This window comes from Entelurus aequoreus, linkage group LG02, assembly GCF_033978785.1.
Source record: "Entelurus aequoreus isolate RoL-2023_Sb linkage group LG02, RoL_Eaeq_v1.1, whole genome shotgun sequence".
In the NCBI taxonomy this organism is placed as follows: domain Eukaryota; kingdom Metazoa; phylum Chordata; class Actinopteri; order Syngnathiformes; family Syngnathidae; genus Entelurus; species Entelurus aequoreus.
The window spans coordinates 27,817,031-27,835,562 of record NC_084732.1 but is presented as its reverse complement, the minus strand read 5'-3'; the positions used below and the strand labels follow the sequence as shown (position 1 = coordinate 27,835,562).

Sequence of the window (18,532 nt, the reverse complement as noted above, 5' to 3'; positions counted from 1 at the left end):
CCCCTAATTTTAACTCTTGGTTATTATTTTTAACAAATGCTAAACACTCAGTCAAAGGCAAAAAAAAAATTTAAAGGCCTACTGAAATGAATTTTTTTAATTTAAACGGGGATAGCAGATCTATTCTATGTGTCATACTTGAACATTTCGCGATATTGCCATATTTTTGCTGAAAGGATTTAGTATAGAACAACGACGATAAAGATTGCAACTTTTGGTATCTGATAAAAAAAAGGCTTGCCCCTACCGGAAGTAGCGTGACGTAGTCAGTTGAACATATACGCAAAGTTCCCTATTGTTTACAATGATGGCCGCATGAAGTGAGAGAGATTCGGACCGAGAAAGCGACAATTTCCCCATTAATTTGAGCGAAGATGAAAGATTTGTAGATGAGTAAAGTGCAAGTGAAGGACTAGTGGGGAGTTGAAGCTATTCAGATAGGGAAGATGCTGTGAGAGCCGGGGGTGACCTGATATTCAGCTGGGAATGACTACAACAGTAAATAAACACAAGACATATATATACTCTATTAGCCACAACACAACCAGGCTTATATTTAACATGCCACAAATTAATCCTGCATAAAAACACCTGCGTGTTTGTTATGCTAGCTCCTAGCTCCTCTGCTAGCTCCTAGCTCCATAGAACACGCCAATACAATTCAAACACCTGATCAACACACACAATCACTCAGCCCAAAAGACCGTTCACCTAACCCAAGGTTCATAAAGCTTATATATTTTTAAAAAGTTACGTACGTGACGCGCACGTACGGTACGGTACGTGTTATGCTATCTCCTAGCTCCTATGCTAGCTCCTAGCTCCATAGAACACGCCAATACAATTCAAACACCTGATCAACACACACAATCACTCAGCCCAAAAGACCGTTCACCTAACCCAAGGTTCATAAAGCTTATATATTTTTAAAAAGTTATGTACGTGACACGCACGTACGGTACGGTACGTGTTATGCTAGCTCCTAGCTCCTATGCTAGCTCCTAGCTCCATAGAACACGCCAATACAATTCAAACACCTGATCAACACACACAATCACTCAGCCCAAAAGACCATTCACCTAACCCAAGGTTCATAAAGCTTATATATTTTAAAAAAGTTACGTACATACGCAAAAAAATGTTGCGCACATACGGTCAAGCGATCAAATGTTTAGAAGCCAAAGCTGCATACTCACAGTAGCACGTCTGCGTCTTTGTCATCCAAATCAAAGTAATCCTGGTAAGAGTCTGTGTTGTCCCAGTTCTCTACAGGCGTCTGTGTATCGAAGTCAAAAGTCCTCCTGGTTAGAGTCTCTGTTATCCGAGTTCTTCCATCTTGACTGCATCTTTCGGGAATGTAAACAAAGAAGCGCCGGCTGTGTACTGTTGTGGCTGACTACGTTCGAAAAATACGTCCATTTCGCACCGACAACTTTCTTCTTTGCTTGCTCAGCTTCCTTCTCCATAATGCAATGAACATGATTGAAACAGATTCACGAACACAGATGTCCAGAATACTGTGGAATTATGAAATGAAAACAGAGCTTTTTCGTATCGGCTTCAATGTGGAAGGCATACCCGTGTTCGCCGGGTTACGTCACGCGCACACGTCATCCTCAGAGGCGTTTCGAACCGGAAGTTTAGCGGCAAATTTAAAATGTCACTTTATAAGTTAACCCGGCCGTATTGGCATGTGTTATAATGTTAAGATTTCATCATTGATATATAAACTATCAGACTGCGTGGTCGGTAGTAGTGGGTTTCAGTAGGCCTTTAAAAGTAAGGATGGGAATTTGACTAAATGAACGTTCTTTATTACAAAACCCAAAACCAGTGAAGTTGGTACGTTGTGTAAATCGTAAATAAAAACAGAATACAATGATTTGCAAATCCTTTTCAACCTATATTCAATTGAATAGACTGCAAAGACAAGATACTTAACGTTCAAACTGGAAAACTTTATTTTTTGCAAATATTAGCTCATTTGGAATTTGAAGCCTGCAACATGTTTCAAAAAAGCTGGCACAAGTGGCGAAAAAGACTGAGCTCATCTAAGATGGACTGATGCAAAGTGTAAAAGTGTTCTGTGGTCTGACAAGTCCACATTTCAAATTGTTTTTGGAAACTGTGGACGTGGTGTCCTCCGTAACAAAGAGGAAAAGAACCATCCGGATTGTTATAGGCGGAGAGTTCAAAAGGGGGTGTATTAGTGCCCAAGGTATGGGTAACTTACACATCTGTGAAGGCACCATTAATGCTGAAAAGTACATACAGGTTTTGGGGCAACATATGCTGCCATCCAAGCAACGTTATCATGGACGCCCCTGCTTATTTCAGCAAGACAATGCCAAGCCACGCGTTACAACAGCGTGGCTTCATAGTAAAAGAGTGCCGGTACTAGACTGGCCTGCCTGTAGTCCAGACCTGTCTCCCATTGAAAATGTGTGGCGCAATATGAAACCTAAAATACCCAAACGGGGACCCTGGACTATTGAACAACTTACATTTTACATCAAGCAAGAATAGGAAAAAATTCCACCTGGAAAGCTTCAAAAATTGGTCTCCTCAGTTCCCAAACGTTTACTGAGTGTTGTTAAAAGGAAAAACCCTGTAACACAGTGGTAAAAATGCCCATGTGCCAACTTTTTTGCAATGTGTTGCTTCCATTAAATTCTAAGTTAATGATTTGCAAAAAAAAATCAAATTTCTCAGTTCAAACATGAAATATCTTGTCTTTGCTGTCTATTCAATTGAAAATCATTGTATTCTGTTTTTAGTGCCAACTTCACTGGTTTTGGGTAATGTACAATACCGACTAGTATACAGTGGAACCTGGAAATACGAACCCCTCATTAAACAAAATTTCCATGTCAACCGAGGAAAGCATAATTACAACTCATGTACATTAGTGAGGGCTTTCAAACTATAAGGCCTATGCCACTAGCATACAGTCTCCACACCTGTAATGAGGCTCCAGTGGTGGCTGTAATAAAACCGGCTCCTACTCCTGCAGGGATGTAGATTAATCGAGTGATACATTACTGTGTGCTTAGCGGAGAGAGACTTTTGCAGCTGCAGAACGCCGGGCTTCCCAAAGAAAGGGATTAGTGCAGACGTTCTTGTGGATTTTGCACCCAAGATGTCATTAGAACAAGTCATAATCTGTTGGTTTTAATCACGGGGGAGGACGCTGTGATGTCATCGGTGGGTTTTACGGAAAAGCGGCTCGTCTTCGGCTAAACTGACTCCTGAGTGGGCAAAAGCGTTGCTTATTTTCCATAGTGGTGTTTTTACCGATGGATTTTAGTTTCCCTCTGGGATTAATAAAGTATTTTTAATTCTAATTCTAATTCTAATCCTCCAGGTGAATGCTACACAGTCATTCTGGTGTAACATGCAGATTTTTTCCCTGGTGACTTTTGCATGCGCAGAAACGAGCGTCATGCAGAGGAAAGGTCCCGCCGCGTCTTCGGGTGATTCTTCCTGCCAGGCACAAACTACTTTTGTACGCAAAATTGAAGGCATGCCCATACGCACACACAAACACTTCCATCCCGTGACAGGCCAGAATTGTTCTCGTAGTCTACTTTAAAAGGAATGTGCGTGCAAGTCGGTGTTTATCTCCAATTGGGTATTTGACATTAAGTCATTCTGCTCCGCTGAACGCCCCGACCTGATGAGCTGTCACCGAATGCGGCGTCGCCCGCTGTTGAATCGCTCTGACCGAAGGATCTTTTTTTTTGCCGTTCGCAGCGAATGTCACAACGCCACGGACCGCATCAAGGTGCGTGTGTGGGACGAGGACGACGACATCAAGTCCAGGGTGAAGCAGCATTTTAAGCGCGAGTCGGACGACTTCCTGGGACAGACTATCATTGAGGTCCGCACGCTCAGCGGGGAAATGGATGTTTGGTACAATCTAGGTATGTATCTCCAATCACTACTGACAAACTAGTCACGTGGCCCAAGACAGGGCTGTCAAAACTCATTTTGGTTCAGGGGCCACATAAACCCTACTTAAATGTCAAGTGGGGAACACCACAATCATTACATGATTACTTATAAATCACAAAAAGTCCACGTCCATGTTAAGTCAAAGGTATTTATCTTCTCTCGTCTTAGTTATGCTTGCAATATTTCCTATTTTTAGCCTGGAGGGGTGACGCCGAATATTATATTGTATTCCTTGAGCACCAACACTTATTGATTACACACCAAGCACTAGTGTTGTACCGGTACCAACATGTATTTCAATACTTTTGGTACTTTTCGGTACTTTTCTGATTAAAGGGGACCACAAAACAATTGCATTATTGGCTTTATTTTAACAAACAATCTTACAGTACATTATACATATGTTTCTTATTGCAAGTTTGTCCTTAAATAAAATAGTGAACATACGAGACAACTTTTCTTTTAGTAGTAAGTAAACACACAAAGACTCATAATTAGTCTGACGTATGCAGTTGTTACGGTTTCCATTCTATTATTTTTTCAAAATCCCCTCCATGTATCTGCTTTCTTTTGTATTTCAAGTTATCATTACATATATGTATTGTTGCATTTGAACAATTGTATTGTTGATAATAGATATTTGTACATATCCTATTTGCTGATGTTGTTGTTGTTACTGTTATTGTTGTGTTTGCTGTTGTTGTTGTCTCTCTGTCTTATCCCCCTCCTTTCCACTTCTGTGTTCCTTTTTTTCTCTTTCCATCCCTTCCTGCTCCGGCCCGGCTGCACCAAATAATAATATAAATCTATTTAATAAAGTCAAATACAAATAAGGCAACAAGAGAAGTATCCCACACTTCTCTTTTGTAAAGTAAATCTGTACAGCCAATACGGGCATCTACATCAACAATATGATTTGCCTGAGTAGCTGGACAGGACAAAAAATAAATTAAAATAAATAAAATTATAAAACAACAGTGCACCCCAAGTGGATGATTTAGGAATGGTATAATATACATGTTTTTTTTTAACTTTTCTAAATTATCCAGCGGGCCTTATTGAACCTTCGGCCAGCCTAGTTTTGGCCCACGGGCTGCACGTTTGAGACCCTGGTCAAAGACATTGTGGAGGCTTTCCAGGTTATTGAAGAAAAACTGAATAACTTGAATAACCAGCTCAGTGATCTTATGGTTAGAGTGTCCGCCCTGAAATCGGTAAGTCGTGAGTTCAAACCCCAGCCGAGTCATACCAAAGACTATAAAAATGGGACCCATTACCTCCCTGCTTGGCACTCAGCATCAAGGGTTGGAATTGGGGGTTAAATCACCAAAATGATTCCCGGGCATGGCCACCGCTGCTGCTCACTGCTCCCCTCACCTCCCAGGGGGTGGAACAAGGGGATGGGTCAAATGCAGAGAGTAATTTCACCACACCTAGTGTGTGTGTGTGTGACTATCAGTGGTTCTTTAACTTTAACTTGACATTACATCATTACGTCTTGTACTTCACAACACCTATGCATTCCAATTCCCGTTATCAGTGGTTGTTATCACGCCACAAAGTTTACACGCTACAAGCAAATAGATATCCATGTCCAAGCCCCCACCCTAGAAAATCCCATTACACCCTAGCCGCAATGTAACCATTATATCCTGTCCAATCCAATAACCATTACCCTCAAAGATAGGAGAATAAATTCACGGTCGGATCAAGTGTGCGCTCACGTTGAGGCCATCAGTAGTGCTCAATTAGCCAAAAAGGCATGGCACGGGCGCCTTGTGGTTACGTTTGAAGTCTTCCGCTATTTCCGCTCTCCCTTCGGATTTGAACGGCGGCTTTAATAGCGCAGTATTGTTTTGTCTCCCCGGCTTAAGGGAAGCAATTTGTGCTAATAGTGACCCGCCTCGACCGGTGCCGCCGTTCAGTCCCTTTAAATACCCTGCGATGAATGAATAAAAGCCCAAGCGGGTGTCAGCCGCTCCAGCTGCATGCCTCTGTCAGCCACTTCAGCTCCTCTCCAATATCGACCCCTTTGTAACCTAATTATTCCTCACTTGAGCGTAATATCACTTATTTGTGCATGAAACGACTGCTGGAAACTCACCAACAGACTAACTGTATTTTTGTGCTTGCATTTACATGATATCCCATCTATTATAGCCACTAATATGATACATTCAAGTGTATTCAGGATAAGGGAGATAGTGCTTTATACTCTATGACACCATTAATGTTCACAGTACATGACGTCATGCTTGAAATTTACAGCGTATGTTAAGTGTTTACATTATATAATATGATACATGGGCTTCATGACAGTTTCATGCCCTTGTTATGATACATCCAAGGACAATCTTCCACTGTGGAGGACGGGTTTGTTTTCTTTACATCGATGTATTTGATATGTTGTAAATACAAATGTTTAATGTTCCTCCTTTGCTTACAGTTGAGTGATTGTTTAACTTCTTTACTTAAGTTTGAGAACTATGTACTGATATGATCCAGGTTGCTCAAATTAATTATGAGAATAATTATGAGAAAAACCTTCAACCTTAATGAAAACGGGATATTATTAATCTCGGTATGTTTATCATGACTGATGTAATTATATATTACAATAACTGCTATATTAATCATATACTGATGTAATTGTGTTACAAAAAGAAGACATGAACATATGTATTTGTAAACGCTCTGAAGTGGGAAAGGGATAGGATTAAATAAGCTTTGCTTCTTCCTACTCCTTTTCGGACATGATGCAAGGATAAATGATATGAAATTAAGTGATATAGTATACTGCAAGTGTGTTCATGATCGAAATAAACTAAAACAAATTAAATAAATCAATAAAAAATACTGGGTTTGAATTTATTTGCAAACTGTTCTTGTTTTTTGTTTTTTTTTACTTTTCATTTCAGTTTGAAATGTACTGAAAAAGTTGGTCGGCCTGGATTTGTTTTGTTTTTTTACAGATAAGAGAACGGACAAATCCGCCGTATCCGGCGCCATTAGACTCAAGATCAGTGTGGAGATGAAGGGGGAGGAGAACGTGGTCCCGCCTCATGGCCAGTACACCTGTTTACATGAGGTAAGAGCAGGAATTTACTGTAACACTGTTTAATACAAAAAATAAAATTATGACAAAGAATAGTTTGCCAGAATGCTTTACACCACAGCTGTTCAACTGATAACCCGTGGGTCAAATCCAGCCAGTGACATCAGGCGATTTACATATTTGCAGCTTTTAGAAAGCTTTTAGCAGATGCCTAAAAACAGCAGTGCACTGTCATAATGAGGATCTTTGACAAGTGTTTAGCAATATGTGCTTAAAAACAGCAATGTGCTTGTGTCATATTGAGCCAGAGCTAATTTAATACAGAAACTTGTTTTTGCAGTAGTGTTCTTGTTTGAAATAGAGAATCTTTAACTAGTGTTTATTTTGCAGTAGAACTATAAAAACATACATTATTTATTTTTTATTTACATTTTTGCAGTTTGTTCATAAAACAGCCGAGCGATTTTGTCATATAGAGACTCTTGCACTAGTATTAAAAACAGCAGAGCACTCCTGTCACATAGAGGATCTTTGATTAGCATTTTGTTGAGCGGATCCTTAAAAACGGCAGGGCTCCTCTTATATAGATGATCGTTGACAAGCGTTGTGTGCAGGACAGCAGAGTATTCCTATTATAAAGGACAGTGATTCTCAAACTGTGGTACACGTATCACGATTGGTATGTGGGCTCTGACTAGTGGTATGCCAAAGAACTACTTGATTAAAGTATGGTGTTTTATTTTCCTATATTAACACAGTGTTGCTGTTCAAACTATGTGTAATGTGACAGTGGCCAAAAATAACAAATATACTTGGAAAAATAAAACCTCTGTCTTGTTTTTGATTAATACTTAGGCTTACTACGCTACTGTATTTTATTGTTGGTCATTATGATGAAACTTGGAGAGCCAAGTGTTTTCTGAGGTGTTACTTGATGAAAAAAAGTGTTATAGGAGATTAGAATAGTAAGTAGTTGGTCCTTCAAAATAGTTGTTTATTTTAAGTCCTTAAAATTAGCAGAGCTTCTTTAATATTGAGGAGCTTTTCAAAAACATTTTTTAGTATTGAAAATGTGGCCTCTAAACGATTTAGTCGAATTGCAATGTTGATATATCTTGATTGGGATTGATTAAACACTACTTAATACAAATACTATCAATACAATGTGGTACAATACAGTATCGGATGTACAGTAAACTTAAACAATGTTTTTTTATATAATACAAACAAATAATCGCAAACATTTATTATTAATAACTGACAGGTAAGGGCCGTAAGAAAACTCACCCCAAACACAAATGTCCCTTAATATGGTTCCGTCTCATAATCGTAACAATAACACAATTTAAACGCTGATTTGTTCATCATTAATCCCTCTAACGTTACTTCCCATGCTACAATATTAAATATGATAATGTTATCTTACCGTGACTAACGGTCGGCCGTATTCCCGGTGACAGAACGGTGGTCGGTCACATCCATGCTGTTTATTTAGCAGCCCATAGTATCCACAGAGTGCTTCGTCAAACTATAGTACTTAATTCGTATGAAGTCCGAATTAAAGTTACCCTTATCTGGAAAAGAATACAGAAGAGTCCGATGGTTCGCCATGTCGGAGGTTTTGAGGCACCAGGACAGGTGAAATTGTGCTGTTTCAGTCAGTAGCGTTAGCTAGGCAGGTATTTAATGTTGAGGGTATCGTCAGATTGTGGCTTTAGAAACATAAGTTATTTTACTTTGGTGAGACGTTTGGACAACCTGTACGAGTTTCACACAGAGGCTTTACAGCGTCGGACCTTGCGCACCAGATAGTCCATGTGACCAATACTGCAAATTTCAGTATTGATACTCTACCAAGTAAATACAATTTTGCAAGATCAATGAAGACTTTTGTATTCTTAGCCCTTATTGATCAATAATGATATGCATCAGAATAAAAGACAAAGCCAAACAAAATAGACTTGTATCAACACACTCATTTGTCATTACTTTAACATTATTAAATACAACAATATAAGACAATGCAATAATCTCAATACAATATTAAAAAAAATCTCCCTTTTCTTACATGTTATTGTTACATGTTAAACCCAGATTCCGATCTAACAAAGGTCTCAACTCATTCTCCTTCTATGCCACATCAATATGGAATGCACTCCCAACAGGTGTAAAAGAAAGTGCATCTCTTCCCTCCTTCAAAACCGCACTAAAAGAACACCTCCAGGCAACTACAACCCTAGACTAACACCCTCCCCCCTCCACATCCCACTTCCCCGGATTGTAAATAATCAAATGTAAATAATCAAATGTATATACTTGTTCTTATGCTTTCTGAGCTCACTATGTTCACTGCTCGCTGTACATATCCTACAAAGTGAGACCTACACTGGTACAATGTCCATTTCTCAGATGATATAATTGTTGATGACTGAAGTGCTGATATCAACCAAACCTAACCCCTCCGCCCCGACCCCCTCCACATGCCACCCCCCGGATTGTAAATAATGTCAATAATTCAATGTATATTCTCTGATGATTAACTTGTGTGATGACCGTATTATGCTGATAGTATATATCTGTATCATGAGTTGATTAACGTGGACCCCGACCTAAACATGTTGAAAAACGTATTCGGGTGTTACCATTTAGTGGTCAATTGTACGGAATATGTACTGTACTGTGCAAACTACTGATAAAAGTTTCAATCAATTCAATCAATCAAAAACATAAAGTAATCCCTCGTTTTTCTATGTTAATTGGTTCCGGACATGACTGTGCTAAATTAATTTCCACATGAATTGAATATGTTTGTAGCTAGAGCACAAAAAAATATGTGTACTACCTTCTAAAGTTTCAGAGCCCTCTAGACATGAAATAACACCCTTTAGTCACCTTTATACTATTTTAATCCTGAACAATACTGAACAGGGGGATCTGAATGATTTGGTCTCACATAGTGGCCAATACTAATGTAAAATTGATATTTTTAGTTGTTTTTGGCCATATTTATGCTTTGCGATGCTTTCAAACATTCTGCGATGGGGAAGAGACCCAATATTTGTGTTGTAAGGCAGTGGTACCAACCACCGGGCCGGTACCGGTCCGTGGATCGATTGGTACCGGGCCGCACAAGGAATAAAAATTAAAAAAAAATTATTATTATTTTTTTATTAAATCATTCTGTTATTAATATTTCTGGTTCCTACATTATATATCAATATAGATCAATACAGTCTGCAGGCATACAGTCCGTAAGCACACATAATTGTATTTTTTTAATGACAAAAAAAAAAAATACCCTTGGGATACATTTTCGAGCGTTGACCGGTCCGCAGTTACAAAAAGGTTGGGGACCACTTTTGTAAGGGACAACAATACGCAGCTCTACCAAAACAAGCCACATAATTTATTGCAACAGAAGCAGAAAAAAATATCCTTTGATTTGATATGATGTACTGTAAAATAGTTCTATGCATATGCAAGTTCAAATGTACTTAGTTTTAAAAGATGGCATTCTCTTGGGGCCACCACAAGATGAGGGGAAATAAATATTCATACCTCCATACCCATACAATTGAAAACATGGATAGATCGTTACACACCCAAAAACACACTAGATAGGTATGGAGAATAAGGAGAGATTATTAAATATCTGTAGATATATGTTTGAATAAAATGTTGAATGGAAAGGAAGACTCTTTCAGTATATGTTCTGAACTCCTGTTGCCATGCCTGTGTGCACAATAATGAAGCGTGACTTCCTACAGTTGACATCATGTGACCTTCTTTAGACAGCAAACAAGTTAAGACTTAATCAACAGCGCCAAGTAGTTCACTCCATTTTTTTCCGGTTGCTCCAGGATACGATCAATCAATCAGTCCCACACAATTTGCAGGATTCTTAACAATCAGTTAATCTATGACTACGCACATCCATAGATCCAACGTTAAGAAGTAATGCTAATAATTTGAATTCAATGTTTCTTGTAGTGTGTGAACACTGTTCTTTCTTGTCTCTTTTAGAACCTGTTCCACTACCTGACTGAGGGCAGGAACAACGGCGTGGTAAAGATCCCGCAAGTGAAAGGTGAAGAAGCATGGAAAGTCTACTATGACGACGTGTCCCAGGAGATAGTGGACGAGTTCGCCATGAGATACGGGGTGGAGTCCATCTATCAGGCTATGACGTGAGTACTGTCCTGATCTATGGTCTTGTACTTTAACAATCTGTCACTGTCTCATCCCAGAGAGTGGGGGCTATAGAAGATAGGGAAGAGTTAAGGTAGAGTTAAAGTAATGTCTCCTCAGCAAAAACCCGAGCTCAGAGGACTATTGAGTTTTCAAGTTTGATTAATTAATTGCTCGGTCTCCAAGAAAAAAACTCTGAAAGCTGGTCACATTGATCCTGGACACACAAAAAGTATCTCTCACATTTCCTTGCTTTCTTCATGATGTAGAATGACCCCATTGCTCAAACACACACAATAAACACTGCTTTACACTTACCTGAACACAAACTGTAGAGTGGACCTTTGGAACAGTCAAACAGTTTTGCGTGAAATTTTGGTCTAAAAGTCCGGAGAAATGCCGAATTCGAACAAAAAATGGGCCATTCATAGTCTCCAAAGAGTTCTTTCGAGTTTATTTTTTCTTTCTATTTTCAATACAGCCTATAGAACAAAAAATGAGAACTTACTTAAAGCGGTTTTCATTAAAGCTAACAAATGCTGCTACTTATTTGGTTTTGGTTTTGCAGTTAATATTGTTTGATGTGTTGAATTGATTTGCCAATCCATAGTTTTCCATCATTTGTTTTGTATTTATTTATCCTAGGGCATTCAACTGACCGCAACCGGACTGTTCGGTTTGTCTTAGAAGACGTTTCACCTGTCTTCCGAGCAGGATTCATCAGTTCATGCTCACAGACTTACAATGGTCAGATCTAGTCTAAATGCTGGTGTCAAAGCCCACCAACGCCCAACTCTTATAAGATGAGGGCAAACTCAGGCAACGATGGTTTGTCATTTCTGTGGTGTAAAAAAATATGTTTAGTATTTAGACTAGATCTGACCAATCTAAGTCTACAAGCATGAAGTGATGAAGCCTGCTCATATGAGAGGCAACATGTATTTTAAAGCAAACTCAACAGTCCAGTTGTGATTGATTAAACACCCCGAGAAGAAAAAAATAGAAAACAAATGTTGGAAAATTACGCATTGGCAAATCAATGGAACACATCAAACATCATTAGCTGTTGTTTCTCAGGCACACCCTCTTCTTGTTGGAGTGTACATTTTTGGGGCTTTGGCCCCAGCACTTCGACTAGATCTGACCAATCTAAGTCTATGAGCAAGAACTGATGAAGCCTGCTTGGATTAGAGGCAAAATATCTTCTAAGACAAACTGAACAGTCCAGTTGTGATTGGTTGAATGCCCTGAGAATACAATGACCTGAATGAATGAGAACATCCATAGATGCATTTTAATTGTTTTTTTTTCTAATTTATTGTACAGCTAATAACATTTGAATGTATTACTTTAGTTTCATTTTTGGCCAATCAAAGTTGCACTCAGACATTTAATGGGTGGGAACAGAAAGACATGAAGAATCGCTGTAAATCCATAGTTTTTAAAGTGTTTTTTGAATACTCTTTGAAAATTGTAACAATGTCAATCTCAAACTTCTCAAAATAGGTCTTAATCTAGAATAAAGTCCAGTAGGCCTTTAACTATGTTTAGGTTTTACTGTCACCTAACAATGTTTGATTTGTGACTTTCGTCAGACCTTTGGACAATCATAGTTATACTAGTGGGAACAGTTTGAGATTTTGTTGGTGTATCAGGATTACAACATTGCACCTAAAAAAGGAAATTTCCAAAATCTGTATACTCTTATCGCATTTTAATTGTTTTTACACTTTGCTAATAATATTGTTTAACTTGTTAGCTCAACCGAACATTTGGGAAATCATGGCTTCACAAACCAAAAACTGTTCGGCATTTAACTTTTTATGATTTGTTATCGTAATCGTTGGCTGCCAATTTCCAAATATGTTTTGAGTTTGCTTTCGAAATGTCTAATGGTATTATTAGAGCAGAAGAAAGGAACTATCTGACTAAAACTATCATCATACATAAATTTAACTGGTGTTTTTACACTTTCCTGTTTATTACAACTAGTTAACAGCGTGCTAGACTTGAGATTGTTTGCTTTGTTAGTTTGGTCAGAGGTCTAGCCAATCCTTTTTGTACAAACTAAAACTTGTGCCTATTAATTAGTAGGCCCAGGAATCAATTAACATTGCTAAATAGGCACATTTCCCTAAATTATAAGTGAATAATTTATGAACTTTAATGGGAATACAGAATCGGCAACTGCAGGAAGAAGTTCTGCAATTTGGTGGTGATCCAAATTTAAATGGATGTGCTCTGCAGAGGGATGTTCTAATCCCTGTTACTACTTGCATGTTAACATAAACTCTGGGCCGGATTAATAGCCTTTATAACCATACAGCTAAGGGTATTTTGTTCACAGTCTGCTTCTTGAGAGCTGCTAACAAATGTGACAGGTGATTGGGCAGATGTGACAGGGCGTTTGAGCGCACTCATGAAAAACATTAAGGAGCAAATTTTTTATGTTAATCATGTTGGCTTTGGAACTTGTTGAGGACATTGGGCTTGTTCCAAAAAATATAAAGTGTTGCGCTTACTTGTGATTCAGGATTCAGGAGTGATTGCATTCCCACTTGACCAAAGAAACCTAGCAGAACAAACAAGCCAGAGGTTCTTTCAACCAAACCAAACATGGTACCCTAAAGACTCCAAGATCCAAATAACTAATTTTCTGCCCTCACTGGTAAAAAGCAAGGCGTTGCAGCATTAAGTGAAGTAATTAGCTCAGGGGATTGAACTGTCAATGAAGCAAAAGACTTTAACAGATGTCACCATCGCTCACTTTGCATCACTCCATGCCAGTGCTTCTTTCTCATTCCGGAGGCTGAAAGCAGCCAAATTAAGCATGAGTGTGAAGCCTGTTTTGATTGGTTGGTCGGATTTTAATTTAATATACACAACGCCCCCCCGCGACCCCGAAGGGAATAAGCGGTAGGAAATGGATGGATGGATGTACAGTGAAACATTAAAAGATGAACACAATCCTCCGACTGGATGACACCATTTTTTTCCCCATTGAAAATAAATAATGGGCACTGGTACTCTTCCAGAGTCAAGGTATTGCCATCTTTAAACCTTTATAAACTGTTCAGGCAATGTTGAATGTGAAATTCATAACTGATTACAGACAACTTAATTTCACCACATATTTCTGAATCTGAATGCAATATGACAAAATTAAACTAAAATAAAGTAACATGACTAATCCTTTGATGATAATAAATGATAAATAAATGATAAATGGGTTATACTTGTATAGCGCTTTTCTACCTTCAAGGTACTCAAAGCGCTTTGACAGTATTTCCACATTCACCCATTCACACACACATTCACACACTGATGGCGGGAGCTGCTATGCAAGGCGCTAACCAGCAGCCATCAGGAGCAAGGGTGAAGTGTCTTGCCCAAGGACACAACAGACGTGACTAGGATGGTTGAAGGTGGGGATTGAACCCCAGTAACCAGCAACACTCCGATTGCTGACACGGCCACTCTACCAACTTAGCCACGCCGTCCCTTACTTAACTATCATACAAGTGCACAAAGAAGTTTACTGCTGTATAGAAATTAAACAATTGAGTCCTCATCAGTATTGCAAATGATGTACGGGCAGGGGAAGAAATAGCCTGGGAGGCAAGTTTCTTCACATTCAGACAGCATACTTCTTTGTGTACATTCCATTCGTTTTGGATTTTTTATATTATTTCCTTTAATTTACTTATAATTGTAGCCAGTCACATTGATTTTCCTCGTTGCCATTACCAGGATCCTACAGTCCTGACATCACAAAAAGCCAAATAAAAAGCCAAACACACTTGTGGATTGCATTCCTTGCTGCTGAAAGCATCGGCTACATGCAGGTGTCGTTAAGTTGGTTTCAACCTCCCCAGGTGCAGTCAAGCAAACATATAGATCATTACACATTTCCATTTTGATGGTGCGCAATCTACTGCACAACTGTGCAAGTTTTTTATGCGGCGGACAAGCCAGCAAAGAAGATATATTTTGGAGAGCGTTTCATAGCAATGTATCGCACAGTACATTCCTGGCTTTGAAGGAGTGCCACACTTGAGCCAAGCTTCGAGCAATTATTTACTTCTACATTCTGCTTGTGTGTGTTCAGATTCATAATATTGTTGCTGTTGGAGACAAGAATGATGACTCTCTCACTGCTGTATCCCTGTTTAAATAAAATGTTGGTTCAGTTCAGAGGAAAATAACATTTGCAATCCACCTAACTGTACTTACTACAATGAGGTCAGAAGCTCTCTAAGTAATAACAACAAATGAATAGTCTAAAAATAAATGTAATGTATGTGCATGGTCTACAAAAGCAAATAAATCAAATCAAATCAACTTTATTTATAAAGCACATTTAACATTTACCACAGGGGTAGCCAAAGATAATACGAGTACCAAGCAAACACAACACAACACAAACAGAACACGATAAAAAATAAATAAATAAAATAAATAAAACATAAAAACAGGTTCACAGCAGGTGTATTATGGGGCGCCATTGCAGGATGGATATCACTCAGTGTTAAAAGCCATGGAATAAAAGTATGTTTTTAAGAGAGATTTAAAAACAGGAAGAGAGTAGGCTTGTCTAACACTCAGAGGTAGGTCGTTCCAGAGCTTAGGAGCAGCAGCGGCGAAAGCTCTGTCACCTCTAAGCTTCAGCCTTGTGTCAGGGACCGTCAGTAATAGCTGATCGGCTGATCTTAGGGATCGGGTGGGGCAGTAAGGCTGAAGGAGGTCGGAGAGATATGTTGGCGCGAGGTTGTTTAGACATTTAAAAACAAGTAAAAGGAGGTGAATAAATGGTGAGGGTGTCTAATTAGGAAGGGATGTGCATCTTTAGTACTGTGCATGTATATACACGGAAACATCCTTTAAATGTTTTAATACAGAGGTCCCCCCATTTTTGCACCAGTGACCAGTTTATGGCAGGCATTATTTTCCACTGACCGGCCTTCCACATGTAGCAGATAAATACAACAAAACAAAGGAAGTGAAGGGAGACATTCACTATGTTTCCATGCACTAAATTTGTCCGATTTCTTAAATAGTTACGTATTCTGTATTCTCACACCAACTTGTAAAGTCCCAATGTCCATGCACTCTCTCTAATGCAACTATCAGTGGCCTTGTGGTTAGTGTCTGCCCTGAGATTGGTAGGTTGTGAGTTCAAACCCGGCCGAGTCATACCAAAGACTACACAAATGGGACCCATTACCTCCCTGCTTGGCACTCATACACTTCCTTCGCTATCTTTTTATATACATTTCGGTTTGTTTGTTTTTCTCCCATCAATGTACTTGAAAATGTTGTAAAGCAAATAAACAGTTTCTTTATTATTCAAATGTTACCTTTGTTTTTATTTAACGGGAACTGCTCCTGGGTTATATCCTGCGCTTTTAGACTGCCGCATGTGCGATACGAAGAGTTCCCTAAAGCGGCACACACACTCTCCAGAGATCTGTTTTTTAATCGCATAATCTCTGATTTAAAAAAAAAAAATCTGATTAAGGTGTTTCCATGGGTTGTTGGATGCTTATTTTGAGCCAAACTATTTGAGAAATCGGACTAATTTAGTGCATGGACACGTACTGATTGACACTCGCAGGGTGTTTCTTATGTCCAGTCTGCTCCGTAATTTTGATGGTTTGACAAAAACCGACTATCTTTGAATCTCAGTAAGACTAAAATAATGCTATTTGGTAACATTAGAAGAAAAAGTCAAACACAAATACAAATAGACGGAGTAGATATAGAGAGGGTAAAAGAAAACACATTTTTGGGTGTAATAATAGATGATAAAATGAACTGGAAATCTCATGTAAAAAATATACAACATAAAGTAGCAAGAAATACATCAATAATGAATAAAGCAAAACATGTTCTAGACCAAAAATCACTTCATATTATTTACTGCTCACTAGTGTTACCATATCTGAGTTATTGTGTAGAAATATGGGGAAACAACTATAAATGTGCGCTTCATTCACTAACGGTGTTAAAAAAAAAAGATCAATTAGAATAATACATAATGTTGGATATAGAGAACATGTTTATTTATTGAAACAAAAATATTGAAATTCAACGATTTGGTGCATTTGCAAATAGCTAAAATTATGTATAAAGCAAACTATAACCTGCTACCCAAGAATGTACAACAATTCTTCTCAACAAAAAAGGAGAAAAATAACCTTAGAGGAAAATTTAAAACATTGCTATGGCCGTACAACACTTAAAACATTTAGCATATCTGTATGTGGAATTAAATTATGGAATGGATTAAGCAAATAAATCAAACAAAGCACCAATATGATTCAGTTTCAAAGACTGTTCAAACTATAAGTGTTCACAAAGTGCACAGAACAAGAATTATGATGAACATCTTGAACCCTTTTTTTTTTTTGAGATAAAGATTATTTATGTATTTATATTTGTTTACTTACTATGGTATATTATGTATTTATTATTTATTCACTGTTCTGTTAGAGACAACAACAACATTGCTATGGTATGAAAAGGGTTAGGTTTAAATAAGGTCAGCTTCGTCCTACTCCTTTTCGAACGTGCTGTAATGAAACAACTGGAATTATGTGATGAATTACATTGTGTCGTATGCATGTTCGAAATAAACTGAAACTGAACTGAACTGAACTAATTACAGATATGATGTTGGAAATGGTTGCAGTGTTTTCAGTTTTCTTGTGGCGACTACAGGATATTCCTGCCTAATTTTCATCCAGAATTTAGTCTGAAATGTGCGTTTATGGCCAACAGCATTTTCAATCTCCAGCAGCTGATCCTCTTGTTGCACAGACACGCTCGATTCGCCAGGTTTATTTGCATTTCCTGGGTCTTTTGTGGTTGGGAAGTAGCGCTCTAACTCTTGTAACAGCACAGACAGGTGGTCCGTGAGAGTGCTGGCCCAGGTGATCATCCAAAATCCCTGCTAATGTTTGAAACATGTCAAATCTGTATTATTAATTATTATTATTATTATTATTTTTATTTTATTTATATATTTTATTTATATATATTTATATATATTTGTTTATTTTATATATATATTATATATATTATTTATATATATGTATTTATTTATATATGCACCTTATTGCTTTTTTTTATCCTGCACTACCATGAGCTTATGTAACGAAATTTCGTTCTTATCTGTGCTGTAAAGTTCAAATTTGAATGACAATAAAAAGGAAGTCTAAGTCTAAGTCTAAATATTCCTCTGTCGACTCGCCGCCCCACGATTCCAGTTTGGCTTTGAATGCTGCTATTTTACCTACCAACTCGAACACTGTTATTAGTTGTCCCTGCAGTGTT

The 18,532-nt window shown here is 38.2% G+C and overlaps 1 protein-coding gene and 1 long non-coding RNA gene across 4 annotated transcripts in view; one reads left to right on the top strand and one right to left on the bottom strand.

The window, feature by feature from the left end:
• Positions 1-18,532, top strand: part of LOC133632087 (protein unc-13 homolog C) — a 321,103-nt gene that overhangs the window by 131,324 nt on the left and 171,247 nt on the right. For both annotated transcript variants that reach the window (XM_062024332.1, XM_062024326.1), the window contains exons 10-12: positions 3,754-3,923; positions 6,927-7,042; positions 11,033-11,196. In XM_062024332.1, the coding sequence (XP_061880316.1) occupies positions 3,754-3,923; positions 6,927-7,042; positions 11,033-11,196 (450 nt within the window). The remainder of the gene's footprint in view (positions 1-3,753; positions 3,924-6,926; positions 7,043-11,032; positions 11,197-18,532) is intronic.
• Positions 1-18,532, bottom strand: part of LOC133632100 (uncharacterized) — a 222,594-nt gene that overhangs the window by 46,972 nt on the left and 157,090 nt on the right. The window lies entirely within an intron of this gene.